The following is a 17,782-nucleotide window of genomic DNA, read 5'->3' on the forward strand; positions in this document are numbered from 1 at the left end:
TTTTATTAGTTGTGATTAGTTTTCATGTTGTCATTAAGCCGTCACTAGCTGGAACTAATCTCTTCTCTATCTTTTCTTTCTTTTTTTGTTTTGTTTTTTTTTGTTCCTAACCACCCAGCCGCCACCGGCAACTAACCTATGACCTTCTGACCTCTGAACTCTTCACCCAATGATGACCTGACCATGCCTGCCTGCTGATCAGTTAACTGGTAATCGCCTTTGCTTGCCTGTCTTCAGTGCAGCGAGCTGGGGCACTTGTCCGTTCGTCTTACCATCTAACAAAACAGACAAAGAAATTGTTGTCCTCCAACTCCGCTTTTTTGTGTTCTCCTGTCTGGGTGAAAGTGGTTCTAGAACCTGCACTGAATAGTAGTAAAGCAATAAGGTCCAATTCATCCCTCCGCACTGATCATCCTCTAGCGTCCTGCCCCAAGCGAACGGTAAGGAGGCCTCGCGCGAGATGGAGACAGATGTCCCTTAACTACCGATGACAGAGGCAGTTACTGTGAGAGACTTCTAGGAATATTTTTCTTCTCAAAAAAGAAGTCCGAGCTCTCTCTGAATGTACTGTGTGATGATGCATCATGCATGAACCTTTGGTCAGGGATGTCATTGGTGAAGGGATTCCAAAAAGTATTCAAAATTTGACGTGCTGTTTAGTCACTACCAGTGCCCTCAAAGGGCCGAAGTTGCAGCCTTTTTTCTATTGCCTGCCAAATTGGATGTTTTAAAAGAAAACGTGCCATGAGATAACAGATCACAATGAATTTTCAGAACTATGTTAATGCAGAGAACAAAACAGCAACACTATGAAAGCGAATCCAAGTTTAAATTATTTTAACCATACTTTAATCTCCTCAGAAGATTACATGAGAACAAGGTACATGCATTATGTGTCACATTACTGGGCAAACTGTTCAAATATTTTTTTTAAACCTCCCTGTATAGAAAAAAAAATTCATTAAGGATGTAAAAGCCATGCTTGCCTATTTGCTGTATACATGTAACGAAATTGTAGATAAAGTGTAGTGCATTGAAACAAAATGAACAAAAAAAGTAGATACTTTTACTATACAAGGGTGCTGGTGCAGAAAAAAATATATTTTTGGAAATGTAGCATTTTATACTTTCAAGTGTTATAAAAAAAGAAAAAAAGAACAAAGAAACCCTTTATTTCATTAAATGATTTTTTCTGGTGGTTGTCAAGAAACAAAAGACCAAAAGAGCCTTTTAGTCTTTCTTTTTTATTTTTTAAGTATTGGAATAAGTCTAAAGAAAAGGAAGTGCCTTATTTTCTTCATGGTCATTTAGTCAAATGTCTTGTATAATCAGCTTCTCCCTCAGACAAGTTACTGCATGCCACTCAGTCGCCCAGTATGTGAAAAGAAGCTGTGAGGAAAGACAAATGATGAGTTGACCATATTAATTACCTGATTTTTGCCATATTAGTGTGATGTGACTTTGCCAAAAACGCGTTATGGAAACTATTTGCTAAGGTTTTGTCAATCCAGCCCATCATTATTTCCACAACTCTACTGCTCAAATCAGAGCTAATACAGTACTTGTGCAATGTAAACCAAAGGGTTCTGTGTTACAGACTGTCTCATTCTAAATTAGACTATTAGCTGAGAAATGTTTGTAGAGCTGGAAGTATTTCATTTTTGTTCAGGGGTGGAGATGAGTTTTCTTGATTTTTGGTTGGAATAAATATGCATCAGACATAGCAGACTTCAGAGTCATCCAGAAAAACTGGTGTTCTGCAGGTAATGAAATTGAAAGTGCGTAGCTAGTCCTCAGTTATGGTCTGAGCATGTCCCCAGTTTTTGTAAGCAGCTCCTGCAGTGTCGAATGGTATGCAAGTTACTTATTTTTAAGCTTTTCTTTGATTAATGTTAGATCTGCCTACTGGCTTTCCTTTGTAAGATAAGCAGGAGAGGGACATCAGTTAGTTGTTTGAAGCCCAGCTATACTGTGTTTTTAACCCTCGCTTCCACATGAGATTTATGTAGCTGGGCAATCACAGGAGTTGAAGCTGTTGAACGCACAGTATTTAATTCTAAAAACATTAAGTATTAAGTATTTGTGTGGGGCTCAGAACTAAACTTGGCAAATATCAGGTGATAACTTTACTCCCCTTCTTGTCAACTTATTCTCCTCCTGCAAATCTTCACAGCTTCCAAATGAAAGGTCGATAGTAAGCTAAGAGGGCTTACATTTTAAGCACCTGCATGGTGACCTCATCTAACATCTTGTCTCACCTGGAAATAATTATCAGTTTATTTACTATGCAATAGACATTCATCCTTTCGTATTCAGCTAGCTTTTTGTTTATTGTGCCACCGGCTTTGTCTTCCTGTTACACATACAGTTGTGTTGATTTTACTTACAGTATATGCTGTGCCATTTTGATTTTTTTTTGGTTGGTTGGTTGAATAAACTTGCGACACTCGAACATTTGAAGAGAGATTTGCTAAAACAATACCAGTATTTGATCCACTTTCATCTCAACTATGATAAAACCTGGACATTTTTAGATGTTTATCAAAGGTCTTTTATTGGGGATGGGGGGGAAGTGTATGAAACAGATGTGTGACATGTGAAAGTAATGTTTGCTCTGAACAAACTTCTGAAAACTTAGTTGACAAAATTTTGGATCAACTTAAAAAGCATGACTTTTGAAATCTCTGAATGCCTTGGTTCTCAGTATTATCATTCTTTAATGACTTTTTCTTTATTAAAATAAGTAGTTTTAAGACTTCTTTCTGACAGTATTATGTAATTTTTTTTAGAGTGGGTAGATGGGAGTGTCGCTTGTATGTAACCGTACAGATGACATGTATTTGTCTATTCTTTATTATCTTAGTAGTTTCATGCTATGTATGTACCATAACCAACCTATTGCCTATGAGAAACATGTAAGATAATGTATTTACAGCCATTGTTACAAGTTTATAATGTATTTTTCTATCTTGTTTTATATGTATGTTATATAACATTCAAAAGAATTTTTTTCCTGATTGAGAAAAAAAAAAGGATACAAAATGCAAAACCCACAATTTTGATAACTGAAAAATTGCCAATTGTTTTGCAGTACTTTATTATATTGGGAGTGTTGTCTTTCTTGGGCTTTTAGTTAGCTACTGGATGAATACATTAGACATATTTGGGTTTTAGTTGGGTTTTTACATAGCTTGCATTTTAATTCTTTGGTTCTTTGCTGTTTCTATTAACCCATAGCATTATTTTAATAAATGTTATAATACCAACCTACTAACTCTGGACTATGTCTGTTTATTAACCATTACATGTTTAATTAAGTAAACAAATAAAGACGGAAGAATGTAAAGTCTTGAGTTACTGGACTAACCCTGAAGAACGTGACCACAGATAACACAACGTGACTTGTTTTTATGTTGTTTGTCGGCTGACATTCTGCACACTACTATTAAGTTGGCTTTGGTCATCCTGGCCTTTTACCTTGGGGAATAGGTGCCAGTAGATATGGGAACAAAGTAGCATTTTTTTTTTTTTGAGGCATTCTTCTTGTAGAGTCTTGCCACTTGCCTTTCAGCATCTGCATTACTAATTCCACACTTTCTTTTTCTTTCTCTAAAATAATTACTCTCAGCTCACAGCAAAAGAGCAAAGATGCCAATGTATTGGTAAATCATGATGGTGTACAGAAACCAGTTTGATTCTTTGTTGAACCATTCAGAGGTTGCAGTTAATCTCATAGCAATTTGGGATGTGTTGGTTTTGGCACCTGTTGCATTGTGGGATGTTTCCAAGCACAAAATACATCTAGATGCAATTACCGTGCATTGAAATACAAAATCATCTTTTTTTCCTTGCCAAAAGTGCCTTATTTTCTTCATGCCATGCTATTTTTATGTAATTTTTTTGTACTTCTGCAATAGTCTATCAGTATTGCATAGCTCAGGGGAGTACAATTTCTGTAAGCCAAAGGTCAGACTGGATCATTTCGTAATGACTGCAGAAAGTACAAAAACATACCTTTCACTAAATTACCGAGCAAGAGCCATTTCAAATTCCAAGGCTGCCTTTATGTAATCTTTATCCCTGTGGATGACTGTAGCAACACGAATGCAGGGAATTGAAATGGCGAAGATGCTGTTTTGATTGTACCTCTATGCAGATTATTTTTACAGAAACATTTCTCTCTCTTAAAACTTCTGTTGTCTGAGGCTCCTTTACGTAGCCTGGGTAGTCCGCCTGGACTTGCAATCTTAAGAGGACAGTTATAGCTAATGTCAAGGGAGATCGTTGATGTAGATCACTCTTCAGATACCTGCAGTTCTTGTGAAACCCCATTTTTTTTATGTAGATAGTAAAAAATTCAGACAATGAGGCAATGAGGCTTTGCATTTGTTCTGAACCTTTAATTTATGATGTTTCAAGCTACACATCTTGAAATCTATGTGATAGAAAACTTCAAAAAGTTCTTATATGTAGTAATTAAAATAGAATGTATCTTTATTTTATGGAGGAAAAATAGGTTAGCTATGATGAAGACGTTTTATAATAGTGTGTACTTTTTAGTTTGTTTTACAAAAGTGTTTAGGTACAGCTAGAATATCAATGCATTTAGAATAGTTTCACTTGTACAGAAATATAAACAGATGGTGAATATAGTGTTATCCTAAAAGTCAGTCACAGTTAGATGGTGGAAAAAAAAACAGATAACATTGAGACCTTTTGATTAGGTAATGGCACAGGTCTCATTTCAGATCTGCTAGTTTATATTATTAAAATATTTAATCAGAGGCACGCATTTAAACTCTGAAGTATTCTCTGGTGTAAGTGAAACTATTCAAATACGGCAAAGTAATAATGTCTTATATTGAAAAATAGTTCTACAACTACTACTTTTCTGCAATATTTTTAACGTTTTCTGTTTTTATTAGATACGAACTACTGTCATACATTGTTCACAGTGCATTTTCATCTCATTCTTTAAAGTAGTGAAAATTGCCTTAAATTTTGAAGTACTTTAAAGTTGAAGGAAAGAAAAAAAATTGAAAATTTATGCTAATTGCTGTTGACCACCAAATGCATTTCTCAGTTTACCTAAGTGCCTGTCTGAAAATTTAACTATTTTATACTTTGCCTGCTTGTAGGAAAGACACAGGCTATTTTTAGAACTGAATTTGAGGATGGTTTCAATATTGCTACATCACTGGAGCTAGGTTGGTTTTTTTGTTTCTTTTCTGGGGTTAAATTGTCTTTACATTTGAAAGATCATACATTCAAGTTAATTAGAGCGTTGCTGGTCCATCAAATAAAATGGTTTAATCTTAGGATAAACCTCTTATTTTTTTTTAAGTAGCTCAGAATGTAAACAAAAACACCACAGAACCTTTTAAAATGAAATCTCAGCAATGCTATTGATTTCTTAAGTGAAATGTTGAACTAAATTATAACAAATTTTACTTCTCCAATATTTTTTTTTTCTGTGCTACCAATCTAGAAAATACTTCATAAAGAGTCTTCAGGGATATCTTTGAAAAGATTTTTAATGAACATATGCTGAGTGTATACTGATGATTTTGATATTTTATTTGAACAGATCTTTAAAAAGCATGTAAAAAAAAAAATCTGCACATAACAGTTTATTCCAAGAGGGACTCTCCGAGGGGGACCACTAAAAAGTTTTCTGCCCTGATAATGCAGGGAAGCATTGAAGTGTGTTGCTGCCCATTAAGAAATCATTGTAACTTGGGAGAAACATACTCACGAGTATATGAAACTTAGTTCTTTGTATCTGGGTAACAATTGCAGTCATCATAAATAGCATGTTGTACAGAGTGAAATCTGAATAACACATTCCTAGAGTGAAAGTACATAATTGTTACTGGAATTTGTTTTTAATATACTAAATATATTTTTCTAAAGCCCTGTTAATGGAAAACTGTTCAAATAACACAAGCCATAACGTTAACGCATGGTGATCAATGTTGAATCAAACTGGTTAACAAAAGTACAGTGCTCTTCCTTCTATGTGCCTGCGCACTAATTGCAGGTGGTACGGTTCTGCGTAGGAGCGGGCGGGAGGCGCAGCGGGTGGGTCCTTGCAGCGCCCATTTCTCGATGCCAGCAGTCCGGATGTCCGTCTCTGACAACAGGCTAACTGGGAGGAATCTTGACTCCCAAGGCAAAGATTAGCTGAGATCTGAAACTCTTCGAAGATTTAATTTAAAAAGAAATACATATATACATATATGCTTCTACTTGTATTATGGCAGTTTGTGTGAAACATTTAAGGTTTTGTTTGTGCAAAATAATGTATTCTGAGGGGAAAAAAAAACATGGACATTGCCAAAACACATGTAAATAAAACACCAATTATGACTGTACATTATGTGCAATAAAATAACTGGAAAAAAGTGCATGTACTTTATCCTCAAGCAAATTGACAGCTCCCAAAGCTGTAGCTATAGTATTATTTTCTGAAAAAGTTAAATTTTATTCTGTATCTAAACAGCAGAATAAAGAATGTACATTTTTCACACTTCAATTTTCATTAATGCTTTTAGCACTGTTATGAAAGGTGTTATTTGTTGAAGAGACAAATTCTCATGGTCATCTGATTAACAGGATTTTTTTGTTTGTTTTTTGCTTTACATTTGCTTAATGGATATGCTGTGTTGTCTGTAACTGTAAATGAAGCAAGTATGCATTATTTACCATAAACACACAATATACATTTGCATGATAGATTTATGGATGCATCAATTTTATTGATTTCTTGGAGATGACCAAGTGATGGTGATGATGTTATAGTTCTGGAAGCACCACTGTAACAAGTGTTAGAGCTAATAAGAGAAGAAGTACTTTTTATTAAAGCTAGCATACAGTTTTTAGTTTATTCTGGTTACTATATAAAATTAGGAAAATAACTTGCCATCCTAGCTAGTATGGATCTAGTGAGAAACACTCTGGAGAAGAAATTGTGTTTTAATATTTTCATTAATATGTATGTGATAATATCTGGTTATATTTTGAGGTAATTTATTTACCAAAGCTGCTATTTGCTTTAAAAAAAAAAAAAATCCTTCTACCTTATGCTGTTTATTTTGTGTGTTTTAGAAGTACGCCTACAATAGGTAAAGCTAAATGTGACATCTGTAGAAGTCTGGTAGAATAGGGCAGGGGAGGCTAAATACCAACATTTGGGTTCGTGTCCTGTCCCACACTGTTCTAGGAGGGATGAAAAATTTGGCAGAGTTAGCATTCACAGATTTCTTCTATCATGAGTCTCAACATACTGGTGGCATACAATTAGATCTGAACTAGCTTTAATCCTGGTAGTTCACTGCAGTAAAAGCATGAGATGTGCGCTGCTCGAGGAGGTAAAGCACCCCTCGACATCTGGATGCAAACCCAAGTTTGCCTGTGCACCGCAGTCCTGGCTTCCTGAAGTGTGGGCATGCCCTCACTTTCTGTGCTGCCTTTGGCTATCTAGCACATGCGCACTGTGCAAACCCATCCTTACTCCATCCAGATCCACAGAAAACAGAATTACGATGATATTCCTTGTCTCTTGCACAATGAGAATTTAGTCAATAGTACCTATCTATGACCATATTTGTGCTAGCAATTGTATTTATTGGTCTACAAATTCATGTTAGATGTGGAATTTAATGACCAGAATACTTATACCACCAGGCTTTATTGTTCATCTACCAATGTTGTCTGCATAAGTGTTTTGTTATGTTTGTGGCTGATGGCCTAACCATGCTATATTTCTCCTGAATGTTTTTACTACAGCTTCTGTAGTCTCATTGAGGAAATACAAACTTAATGACTGGCAGCGTCAAAATACTGAGTATATTTTATTGCTGAAGAGTGTAAAATGCAGTGTCTGAAATGATGCCTTTCACTTTGCCGTTCAGATCTACCAGTAAAAGTAGTGATATCAACTAATTGCTTTCCTAGTATCTCTAACAAGTTTGCAGTCAAAAACTAGGCAACTGACAGCTAGTTCACGTTGAGTTTCTCTCTCCTAAAAATTAAACATGATAAAAGGGTAACTCCCCAAATACCTTTTAAAGTCTTTGTTATAAAATAGTACAGTAGTACATTAGCCATTTTGCATTTCTGCCACTCCATTTTTAGTGTTTCTATCCAGCAGCAAGATTGACTCCTTAGAATAGTAAACTGAATAAACTCAGAGGTGCGAGGTTCAAGAAAAAATACCAAATACAGGCACATCTCTCAACATTGCATTTTAGCAGCTCATCAGTAAATGAAATTAAATTTTCTAAATGAAATGCTAATCAAATCAATAAAAAAACTAAATTTTATATATTTATCAATCACTGCAGACAAAAGGCTAAGCAGAGAAGTGACTTTTGTTATTGGGACCTTTTCTGAGTGAATTCTGTTGACTTTCAGTATAATGAGAGTGGTCTTTCTCAAACAGGTGGTACTTCTACTACCTGAAACTTAGAAGGTCCCAGGTCCTCTTGCCATGGGTCAGTCAATGAAGCAATTACTTTGTCTTGGTGTTACTTCTGGTTTGCTTTCATAGTCTTTTGAAAATCAATCAGTCTCTACTTTGCAGGGCAGTGTTTTAAAGGAGTATTTTTTAAATTGAAGCAAGTACAGTAAAAAGGCAGGTTGAGTAAGCAAAACTATTATGGGAAATGTATTACTGTGTAATAAAGGTACTAGCATAGCTATTTTGGAGTCTTAAAGTATTGCGTGCAGTAGAAATGCACAATGTAATACTAGCGTAGTATTTATCTTATTAGTTATGTGCACCCTTTGAACTATGATTTCCAGAATCTGATGCTGGATAATTTGTAGCAATGGACAAGGTAGTTCTCATGTGACTGAGACTGTACCTTGTACAGCTCCGATTGTGAAATGACAAGATACTGCAAATCAGTTATGAATATGCCTCTTCCTGGAGCACAGCCTTTTTAAAAGGAATGTTTAAGGCCTTGGCCTCAATCATTGTGTAATACGAGGTAAAACTGGGGTGCAGGGAACCTAGTTTCTTTGTTAGCCTACCTGTTAATCTCCAAAAGTATAAACATCTTTCTTTTACCAATTCCGAGATATTATATGTTAATTAGGATGGCAATATCCATGTCTTATTTTTAACATGGTTGCAATCTGAAGACCTTCACATGCATACTACTCTAGTACATCTCTGGATCGTTGATAGAGTGGATCCAGTACTACAAGGCAAAGGAGGCCTCGGGGCCATTACTTGCATGCTCTTGGATGATGTTTCCCGTATAACCTTAGTGATGAGACCATTTTGATTCTTTCCCTGAAAGGCAATGAATGAAGCAGATCTTCTGTGGAATTCAGCTTTGTTTCTGAGAGAAAATAGGAAATGTATACCTATGTGGATTGAAAGAAGATAAAGAATACAATCATGTCAGAACTTTGAATGCTGCCCTGAACAGATTTAATAAAGTTAATTTGGACTTTGTGTGAGCCAGGAGAAGAAGACAAATGTGAAGAAGAGCAGCACTGTCAAGAAGCCCAGACTATGTTGACAAGAAGTTCATCAGAGACTATAGATTAATTTTAAGTGAAGAAAATTGAAATTGCCTCAGTCCTTGAAGAGTTGATTTGCCGTATCTCCCTGTTATCTTAATCAAACTTGTTAATTTCTCTATTGGAAATATTTCCTTTCTTCAGCCTAATTTGAATTTCACATTATTTTCTTCTGAGGTTCTACCCTGCCTCCCATGTGCTGTGTTATGCTTCATAGGCCAAGTTTACCTTCATTAGGATGGCCAGGTGGTACAGTTCACTTATAGAAAGACTGCAACAAAGACTTCAGGTCTAAATCAGAATTTACAAAGTGTGAGACTTTTTAGAAAGCCTGCTTAAATATGCATGACTCAATCCAAGCAGAAGAAGAGCAATGTCTTGGTGACAAGGACACAAATTGATCACTTGGAGCACCTGGGTTTGAGATGTTTCTTCCATCACTGATTTGTGCAACTTTGGGCAGGAGCCTTGCAGCCACATCCAGAAAAACATAGTCGCCTGGAGCAGGAATTAAGCATTGTCCAGATATTGAAATAGGAAAAGTGTGATTACCTGGGTTTTCAATAGCAAAATCATGTTACATTGTTCCATAAGAGAAAGCACCATCATCTTAACTTCTTTTGTCCACATTTATCAAGAACAGTGAAAAGAAAATTGCTGGTACGTGCAGACAACATACCTGCTTGAGAGCAGAGCAGGACATGCTGGTCAATACGTCCCAGTTGCTCAGCACACCCACAGTCACCCCTTCAGTGGCTCAGCTGCTTGGGTATGTCCTTGGTCACACTACACAGGTAGAGCATCCGTGGGCCTTGCTCAGCTTCAGTCTTGAACTCTCCTCCCAGCTCTCCATGCAGAAGCTCAGCGCTATTTCACGCAAGTGCCTTTGTGGCTTTTGTTCTGAACCTGTGTACCTCAGCTCCATGTCTGTGAAATGAGGTTGGTAGGAACACCCTAGCAGCAGCAGATGTGGATAACTGCATTCAAGACTGAAATTCTCAGGCAGAACAGAGCCGAGCGCTCTCTTGCATGGTGTCCAAGTGTCTTACGATCTTGAAAGTACTTAAAAATAAAGGATATAAGCAAAACAAAATAACTTTGACTTCTTACTTAGTCAAGCCCACAGAATAAAAAGATCACACAATCTTCTCAACCAGCCGAGTCGTACTCTCAGACCAAATCAGCTCGGTGTGTATCAGCAGCACCAGAGATGGCCGTCGCTTGCTTTGGCTTGATCCATGTTCATTGCTTTCTCCGTGCCGCAGGCTCTGCGGTTGGACTGAGCTGCGTTACAGGTTCCCACAGCCAGAGTGGTTGAGGAGAGCTGAAGGGACACAGGTGCAGCTACAAGCACCAGCAGCATTTCTTTGTCTCTTAGCCAGCGGAACGTAAAAGTGGGGATATGCACTGTGCTTGTGAGGGCCTGCAGAATAGGCAAAGTTGGATTGCATTGGTGGGAGTTGGAATTTGCTGGTATGATGTGGGAGACAAGACAGACGTGATAATAGTACAAGAGTATCTAATGCATCACATTTTACTTGTTGGATTGTTACTGTCATCAGATGGCAAAATACCAAGATTGCTTACATTTTCTACTGCTTTTCAGGAAAATGCATGGCTGCCCCGAGTCTTCGTTGGTGTTCACAGAGTGTGCTGAAGAGTCTAGCACGTGGATACTCTCAGTGATGTTTGTGCGCTCAGGTTGCACTGTTTTGAGCTTTTGACTAACTAGAGTAGAGTTATCCCAATACAGTTACAACACGGTGATGGTTTAATACATGATGCCCTTTACAAATGCAGATCTATTAAAATACATGGTAAACTCAAGGGGCTGGAAAGGATGCAGTGAGGCAGCGTTCTGCATTTCTGTTCAATGAAGGTGCGCAAGTGTTGCTGGTTGTAGGAAATGATACTTGTGAAATACACCATCTCCATTCGAGATCTGAGCTTAAAAATCACATAACTTTTTAAAAAATCCTTGTCTGTGTGCTGGATGCTGCCTTTTACTTTGTCAGTATCGCTCATCCTTGGCTGTGCTTGGGAACTAGTCAGCATAAAAACACCAGGTCTCTTACGCCATCACCTGAGGTTCTGGCTGTTCAGTTCTCAGACTATTGTATGATTTTTGAAACTGAAGTGCCTTAAAATAATTAAATTTACTGTAAGAACAACAGTGCTTGTGGCCTCAGGCTTGTAGCTGTGAACAGCTACATTTGGGATGCCAGTTTTGCAGTGAAGGAAATTTTGCCTTTGAAAGAAAAAGGTAAATGCTGTTTATGAGACAAGACTTTGGATTTCTCAAGCAAGAGCTCTCGTTAGCAGATCATAGGTATAAAACAAAATCAAAATCATATAAGCAGTCATACCACTAGTCCCAACAAAGCCCAATATTAGCTGATTTATTCTTGGTCATGCTCAACCACAAGTCAACTGGCAACCAAACGCTTTCTGTTGGCCAGCCCCAGTACAGTGGAAGGTGAGAAGTGGGGATTTAGTTCCTCATTTGTCTTTCAAGATTTTATCTTTTTGAAGTAAACACCTGTGTTATGTTAGTTGTCATGTACATCACAGTGATAATAATAAATCAATGAAGTAGGACTTTCTCCTACTCTAGATTTGGCGTCTTGACTTCCCTGTGCGAGGAAACTTTGAAATAAATGATTGCCACTCTAGCAAGTGTCTGGTTTAAAACAGCAGTGAAAACAGTGATTGAAATAGTTAAACTTCTGATGTTTCAGGAGAGAGGGAAGTAGTAAATAATGTTGCCTCAGAGCAATTTCACCCTTGTCATCCCTTCTCCCCTTACAGTTTGCTGTCACTAGTCACTGTGAGCCAGACTGTGCACGTCTGAGAATACTTCAGGTGGAGTCAGTGGGGCTGCTCATGTGAGTAATTTGCAATGCACGCAGACTGGGCCATCAGGACTGGCACAATTAAGTCTCATTTCGCCTTTAAATTATCTGGGAAAGGACTTACACATCTTGTCAGTAAAACAACAGGGTGCAATTCTGGTGCTGTGATTATTTTTTTTTTTTTTAGCCTTTCTACAACTCCTCGTTTTCTGTCACCTTTTTTTTTCACCTCCTCCCAACACACACACACACACACACACACTACAAGAATTAAAGCAGCAGCAGCTCTGACAAGCAATGCGAATGTGCCATGTCCCTCTGAGGGACCCCCTTGGACCTCTTGGCAACGTGTCTTTGGCTCCCAAAGTTCCTTCTGCACGAAGTCGCCTTGCTGCTGGCAGGTTTGGGAAGGGAGAACCCACTCGCAAAGAAAGGCAGGGAAAAAGTTACATCAGGGGCTGGCGGCAATAGGAGAGTCTGGTTGTGCCGGTGAGTCAGCCATACCACATGCTCCCTGTGCTTATTCCAGCCACATACAAGCATGTGCAGGCAGGGAAAATTCCTAGCTTTGTTTGATTTTGTGAGAGGAGAGGACCTGCTTTGCTGCTACTGCAGGCTCGGTTTGCTCAGAATAAAATCTCATGAAGGATAATTGCTGAAACACTGGGATGAAATGCTTCTGTTTTTAATCCATGACACATCTTGCTCTTTTCACTGAGAGAAAAGTAGTAATTTATGGTTTCTTTTTTTCTTTTCTTTTTTTTTTTTTCCAGGTTTAATTACCAGCTTTGATGTGTCTATAATGGGCAGCAAATACAAAGTCTTCTGCTTGTACTGCTACCTATACACTTGCATATAAATAGCACTTTTGTTTCAGGGGTTGGGATAATGGCTGAAGAGACGTACCCATAGCGCAGCACCTCCTCCTTTGCATTGGGTCTAATATGCCTGCAGTCAGAAAAATACCTCGTATGCTTTGGCTTTAGGCTGAAGCTCACCCTGTGTGGAGGTGTAGCACGGGGCAGAGCCCCGCATCAACCCCTGCTGAGCCCTCAGCCAGGGCTCCCAGGTTGCCCTCGGAGAGAGAGGTACAAGAGCCAGGAGGCTTTTGCATTCCGCCCATGGGTAGAGGCACATAAATAATGCCTTTATGACTCAGGTATGTCTTGAAATATGCAACCTGATGGTAGACAATCCTCCTTTATTGTGCAGATAGTTGTTCTGAGCAACATGGCTGCTAAGTCATGAAATATTAATGGCCATGCAAATCTTCTCTTCTATATCACAAGCTTTTCTGTGTTCCTGACCTCTGACTTCCTTTAATCATCTCCTGGGTGTGTGGTCTGTTACTATTCTGAGATATCTTGTGAACAGGGGCAGAGTAATTACTTGATCCCTGCCTGCTGCAAGAGTCTTTTTGAAAAGAAAGTGGATAACTTAAGAGAGACACGTCATCCTTGCATTGAAATCAATCCCACCTGCTTGCTTCACAAGGTTTCTCTTTTGGTGACCTGAATGCAGATCTGCTGTGTTTGGTGTTCTTATGACTTGAAAAACAGCATTCTTTGATCTCTTAAGTCATCAGCTGCTCCTCCATAGATTACGAACAATTTCTGATCAGATATTTTCTCCCGTTCTCTGCCTCTCCTACTAGTTTTGCTTAAGCCATCCTTTTAAACAAGATACACTTCCAACCACCAGAGGTTTTGCTGAGATTTGTTGCAGGCAGGCCCAAAGGTCTTCCATCTGGCAGCTGCAGTGACCATGACTTCTAGGGTTATCTTGCCCTTCTCCCTAATAATTAGAGGCTGAATTAATGCTTGAAACATGAAGTTTTTTTAAGAACTGTAGCATGTATTTTTGGCAGAAATCTCCTTTCCTTTCTCTACCTATTCTCTAACATCCAAAATACTAAAGATAATGATGTTTCCATTGTCCTGCCAGACATAGGAGAGGGCAGTGGTGTGGTGCCGTGATGGTCTGACAACCAAAGGAGCAGCTGCTGTACGAGCAATGCGGCTGGAGAGAGGGAAGCAATCATGAAAGTGTTTGCCATATGGGAGCTATTTTAGTAAGTCAGTGCGGTGAAAGTATAGTCATGAGTAGGTATTTTTAAAAGAGTTTGTAGTGACTGCCAAGAACATAGAGAGGCACAAGGACAATAGTGACCATACAGTTTAATACGAGTTTATTGAATATTGATCTGCCAGTGGTTTCTGATTTCTGGAGCAATTTTGCCCAAGTGCAGAAGTCAGCGATGCAGTGCCCAAACCAGTGCCTTTTAAAATGGCAGTTCCATATAGACTTGAGAGGTGGAGGAGACAAGCGAAGGTTAAAGCACCTATTATTAAAGCAGAGAAAGAGGCACTAGGGAACGCCAGGTGCCCTCTTTGTAATATTTGGAGTGGAACAGAAGAACCTTTCTCAGCCTCTGCCACCCAGTTGTCATTCAGCACATATCATTTCTGACAGCCGGGTGTCAACATGTGGGGAATGCACACCCTGAATTTTAAAGGTACAAAGATATCTATGATGAGAGCAGAAGAGCCAGTACATCTCTCCTGGCCCTCCTGCAGCCTGTGGTATCTCACGTAGTGGTGTCTCACCACGTAGGATGACTTGTACGTGTCCGAACAGTGGTAATGAGTCCACCTGCAGGTGCAGCCCTTCCTTAGCTTGCAAAGATGACAATTGCCAACTCTGGTTTTGGAAAAAGCTGAGCTCTGATCAGCTGAAAAAAGCAGTGAGTAATCCTCATCTACCTGGCTTTGTAACCCAGCTGTGAGTCAGCCTAAGGAGCAACACCAAAAGCACTGACCTGGCCATCTCCTGCTTTCTTCACTTGAGACTCCAAGTCAACCTGCGGCCTTGGTGTGCCTCAGTGCCACGGTGTAGGCAGAGGGGACTCTGGGACAGTAGTTTTAAAGCAAGTCTTGCTAATGGAAGTATGTGTGAACCCCTTTTGCAGTATGTATGAACCCACAAACACACAGTGCAAGTATCAGGAAGTTCCCCATGATTTCTCTTTTGCATACTTGGTGTTTTCCTCCAAAGCTGCAGAATTGGTTTTTATTTGCATAACCCTCTCTTACCCTACCTACCCCTCACCACCAGGACTTCAGCTGCAGGTCCCTCTCTTACTTCCTCCCGTGTACACAGGCCTGGCTGGGCTGGTACGTGGCAGTCAGGCAGAGGGCACGGATGTCCTGCAGGGAAGCCCATGGCCTTGCACTCCTGTGGGTGGCACAAGGTAGGGCCCCGTGCCCAGGCTGCAAGGTGCGACAATGCTCATCTGCCACCTCACAGGCCGTGTGCCACCCTCCCACTCCCTTCAGTGCCATGTCCTCCACGTCCTGGCCCGGCCTTATGCTCCATCCGTGGTACCGGCATGTCAGGGTTGTGAATGTGGTTTGCCTCTGGTCTGAATGCAGGACATGGGCTGGGCTGGCTGCTTGTGGAAAGCTGCACCGCTGTGTGCTTCCAGCTGCTTCCTCTGCATGCGTGGCACTCTACCCAAAGACAAAGCACTTTGATTTGGATGTGATGGGGATGAAAGTGAAGGCTAATAATGGAAGTTTATAAATGCAGCTGACATCTAACACCTCGTGTCTTTCTTGCCATCCTTCATTTACTCTCCTTTCTCTCCTTCTTTCTCTTTTAATTCTCTGCTGTTTCCCCCTGTAAGCATAATGCTGCTGAGTAGCTGGGGAAGTGGAGTTTGATCCATTTACATGCCTATAGTTACAGCACAGGCTGCTCTTCTAACCCTGCAAGTGAGATGATCCATGAGGCCTCCACAGCCAGCTGTGCTTTCATCCACTATGGGCTGTATTGAAAATAGTTTCAGGTGTTAGGAACTTTGAGCTCTTATAGCTGAAAGCTATTAAAAATACACACACACGAACCCTCTTATAGTTAAAAGCTTTCAAAAGAGACCCATAACAGGTGGAGAGCCTGACCCTAGTCCTGGTCTGGGCTTCTTGGCTAGCTTTCCTCCTTTGTCAGCTGCAGGAAATGGGCAGCCCTAAGGGCAGCTCATTCTAGATCAGACAAAATGTCTAAGACAAATGGGAGACACCATTCTCCCTTCTTTGTTACCCGCCCAGGCTCCCCGTGTAGTTAGCTAGGCTGGACAAAAGCCCTTGAGCCAGCAAAGTCTGTGTGAGAGGAAGGCGACTCATGCTGGACCTTGCGCAAAGCTCGTGTCAGGCAAGGTAGTCAACGAGGTCCTAGACCTGTCCCATAGCCTTGAAACGAGACCATTCCTCCTCAGCTGTCTCAGAAACTTCTCTGCCCCTTCTGCCTCTGCTTTAATGAGCAGAAGTCTGGAAGATAAACAACTGTGTAAACTGATAAACAACAAAGCTAGCTGGTTTCCACTGAAACCTCATGTGTTCGTAAGGCTGACCTCCCCTGATACTCACTGCCCTTCAGAGCCTGTGGGTTTCCTATCTTACGAGAACAGGGGGAACTGCCCTGCCCCAAAATCCTCGTGAAAAAGCACTTGCTCGGAGGTAGCAGGAGGCAAAACAGTGCGAGTTGTGCAGCTGAACTCATATTAGTGGAATCATTTCAAGCAGCCTGTACATTCCTTATACTTATAATTTATTATTAACAGTCTGAGAGGGAGAAAAATAACTCGTTAAACAATCGGCAAGGCATTCATAAGACATTATTGTGATCAAGTCTCAGGGAAACACATGAGGCTTCACAAATATATTAAGTTTTATCTACCCAGTTAAGTCATTTTACATAGGAAAATGAAACTTAATCCAACCAATCTGTCTCTGTAGCTGCTGCTCAAAGGGAAACGAATTCAGATCCACCATCATCTGAGTAATAGGTTCAACACCAGCTCCCTCTTATCAGAGGGAAAAGAGCAGTTTCATCTCACAGTTTCTGCAGGCTGCCCCATGCTTATCTACTCCCTGGTGGCCACGCGTCAGTGCAGAGCAGTTCGTGGAGTCCCCTTTCCACGGGCTGCAAAGCAAAATGCCTCGCCATGATACCCCCCTCCCTTCCTCCCCACTGCAGGAGCTCTGCTGGTGCTTGCTTTCCCAGGTGCAGTTGCCCATACCCAGACTTGAGAAAAACGTTTGAAAAATTGTAACTTCTCCCTTAGCGCAGATATCTGTATTCTTCCTCTAGTCAGCAACAAGGCAGTAAGATGCTGCTCTGTCAAACTCACCCCTTGGAAATCATCTCTCCAAAATGAAAAATCTGGTATGCTTGCCTCCTAACTGTGCTACTATGTCACAGGATGTTTTGGTGTTTTTTTTAGAAGCCAAAGCTCACCAACAGCTCCACTTCTTAACCCCATGCTTTGCTTTCTGAACCTCTGCTGTTTGCTTGTGCTATGCAGTGATGTTCCTGTACGGGAAATAACTTGAGAAACA

The 17,782-nt window shown here is 40.0% G+C and overlaps 1 protein-coding gene across 9 annotated transcripts in view; it reads left to right on the forward strand.

The window, feature by feature from the left end:
* The window catches only part of QKI (QKI, KH domain containing RNA binding), a 158,323-nt gene extending 146,176 nt beyond the window's left edge, over positions 1 to 12,147 (forward strand). For all 9 annotated transcript variants that reach the window (XR_014582956.1, XR_014582957.1, XR_014582958.1 and 6 more), the window contains one exon: positions 119 to 12,147. Coding sequence is in view for 6 of the 9 variants with exons in the window: in XM_083832564.1 (XP_083688690.1) it covers positions 119 to 135 (17 nt within the window). In the remaining 3 variants the exon portion in view is untranslated. The remainder of the gene's footprint in view (positions 1 to 118) is intronic.
* The last annotated feature ends 5,635 nt before the right edge of the window (positions 12,148 to 17,782 follow it).

This window comes from Anser anser, assembly GCF_964211835.1.
Source record: "Anser anser genome assembly, chromosome: 3".
Taxonomy (NCBI): Eukaryota; Metazoa; Chordata; class Aves; order Anseriformes; family Anatidae; genus Anser; species Anser anser.